Source organism: Varanus komodoensis, unplaced genomic scaffold (genome assembly GCF_004798865.1).
Source record: "Varanus komodoensis strain SLA01 unplaced genomic scaffold, ASM479886v1 scaffold3618, whole genome shotgun sequence".
In the NCBI taxonomy this organism is placed as follows: Eukaryota; Metazoa; Chordata; class Lepidosauria; order Squamata; family Varanidae; genus Varanus; species Varanus komodoensis.
The window spans coordinates 16,881-18,333 of record NW_025335877.1 but is presented as its reverse complement, the minus strand read 5'-3'; the positions used below and the strand labels follow the sequence as shown (position 1 = coordinate 18,333).

General features: G+C 55.7%; 1 protein-coding gene across 1 annotated transcript; it reads right to left on the bottom strand.

Annotated features, from left to right (window-relative positions):
• Positions 1-343: 343 nt before the first annotated feature.
• LOC123028408 (leukocyte immunoglobulin-like receptor subfamily B member 1) lies at positions 344-1,453 on the bottom strand (the record flags this gene model as incomplete). Its single annotated transcript, XM_044440175.1, has 3 exons — positions 1,375-1,453; positions 1,241-1,279; positions 344-667 (listed from the first exon to the last, which is right to left on the bottom strand). Coding segments are annotated over exons 1-3 (388 nt in total), but the record flags the coding sequence as incomplete, so codon positions are not given.

The following is a 1,453-nucleotide window of genomic DNA, read 5'->3' as shown; positions in this document are numbered from 1 at the left end:
GATCCCAGAAGTGCCAGGATTTGCATTTCCTTTCACAGAACAATCTGGCATCCCTGCTGCCAAAATCCATGGCGGAAGGAAGAGGCAGGGAGGGAAACAACCCCAACGCAGAGGCTCTAAAATCTGGGGAATTGGTGCATTTTTGGCGTGTTTGGAAGAGCGATCCCAAAAGCCAGCAGATCATGAATTCAAGAAAAAAAATCCCTCAGCTTCTCCACGGATTCTGCACTCCCCTGTGCCCGAGGAAAGCATTAGGTTCCAGGACATCCCCTTTCCACACATTGTTAACAACTCAGTAAGATTGGAGTGTGTTAGATTTCCAAGCAACAAGAAGGACACCTACCAGAGATGGTGATCATGGCCTGGTTGCTCTTTTCAGAGTGCCATCGTCTGCCTTTCCTGTTTCTGCCCAAGTAACTGCATGCAAATGTTTCCTTTGCCTTCAGGTGTAACGTGGGGACCACAAAGTGATTTTGCTGCCGTTGTACCAGTTCGGTCCATTTACCCCCTTCTTTTAATTGGTGGAAGAAGAACCACTTAGCCTCCTGTCCTCCTGGGGGGGAGCAGTTCAAGTGGATCGGCTCCCCTCGAGAAACAACACTGCCTGGAGGGGACCAGGATAATTCTGGGGGTGACAGAAGCTGCCATGCAGACGTCTCCTCGGCACCTTAGAAAAAACATGGTTTCCATGTGGGACACGGTTCCCTCTCCCAGGAATTTGGGAGAGCCACTCCACAGGCTCTGACCAAATCCACGCAGTGTCCTCCTCCCAGGCCCCCTGGCTTTGCACCGTTCAGGACGGAGGCAGCTGAGCTCATTCAGGCCCATTCTCGACAGCTCCCCAAGTGAGAAAAGTCCCCCAGAGCTGCACTCACTGTGGCCCAGACTGAGGCGTTCAATCCCACGACTGCAGTCCTGCCTTTGGCGGCAGATTCCGCATCTCTCCATGAAGGAACCTCCAGCCAGGGGGCCCAGGAGGCAAAACCTCCACCCCTGATGCTGATGCTTGCATGGAGTCCCCAAACAGAGGCCTGGAAGCGGAGAGGACGGCCAGGAGGGTGAGGCAGCTCCATCTGGCACGCTCCCCCTGTTGCTTCACAGAGTGGACTCTCCCTGTTGGATTTCCTTCAGCTCAGAGGGGATGTTCCAGGTGAAAAAGAGGTGGCAGGAAAAGATGAGCCTCCAGCTGCACCCACCCAAGACGGGCCCCTTTCAGGGACTCAAAGGCGGATCGACTTACCTGCACAGGCTGCCTGCCAGAGGAGGATCCTGAGCAACCCTGAGAGCGGAGAACAAGGCGAGCAGTGAGAAGTGGGAAGGGGAAGGTGCAGGGGGTCCCTTCGGAGGTGGGGGGAGAGGAGGAAAGGCTCCCACCTGTCAGCAGTGTGGGGAGATCCATGCTCGGGCGGGATACGTGTGCACCCCCTCAGTTGCCTACTCGGCCCCTTAGCGG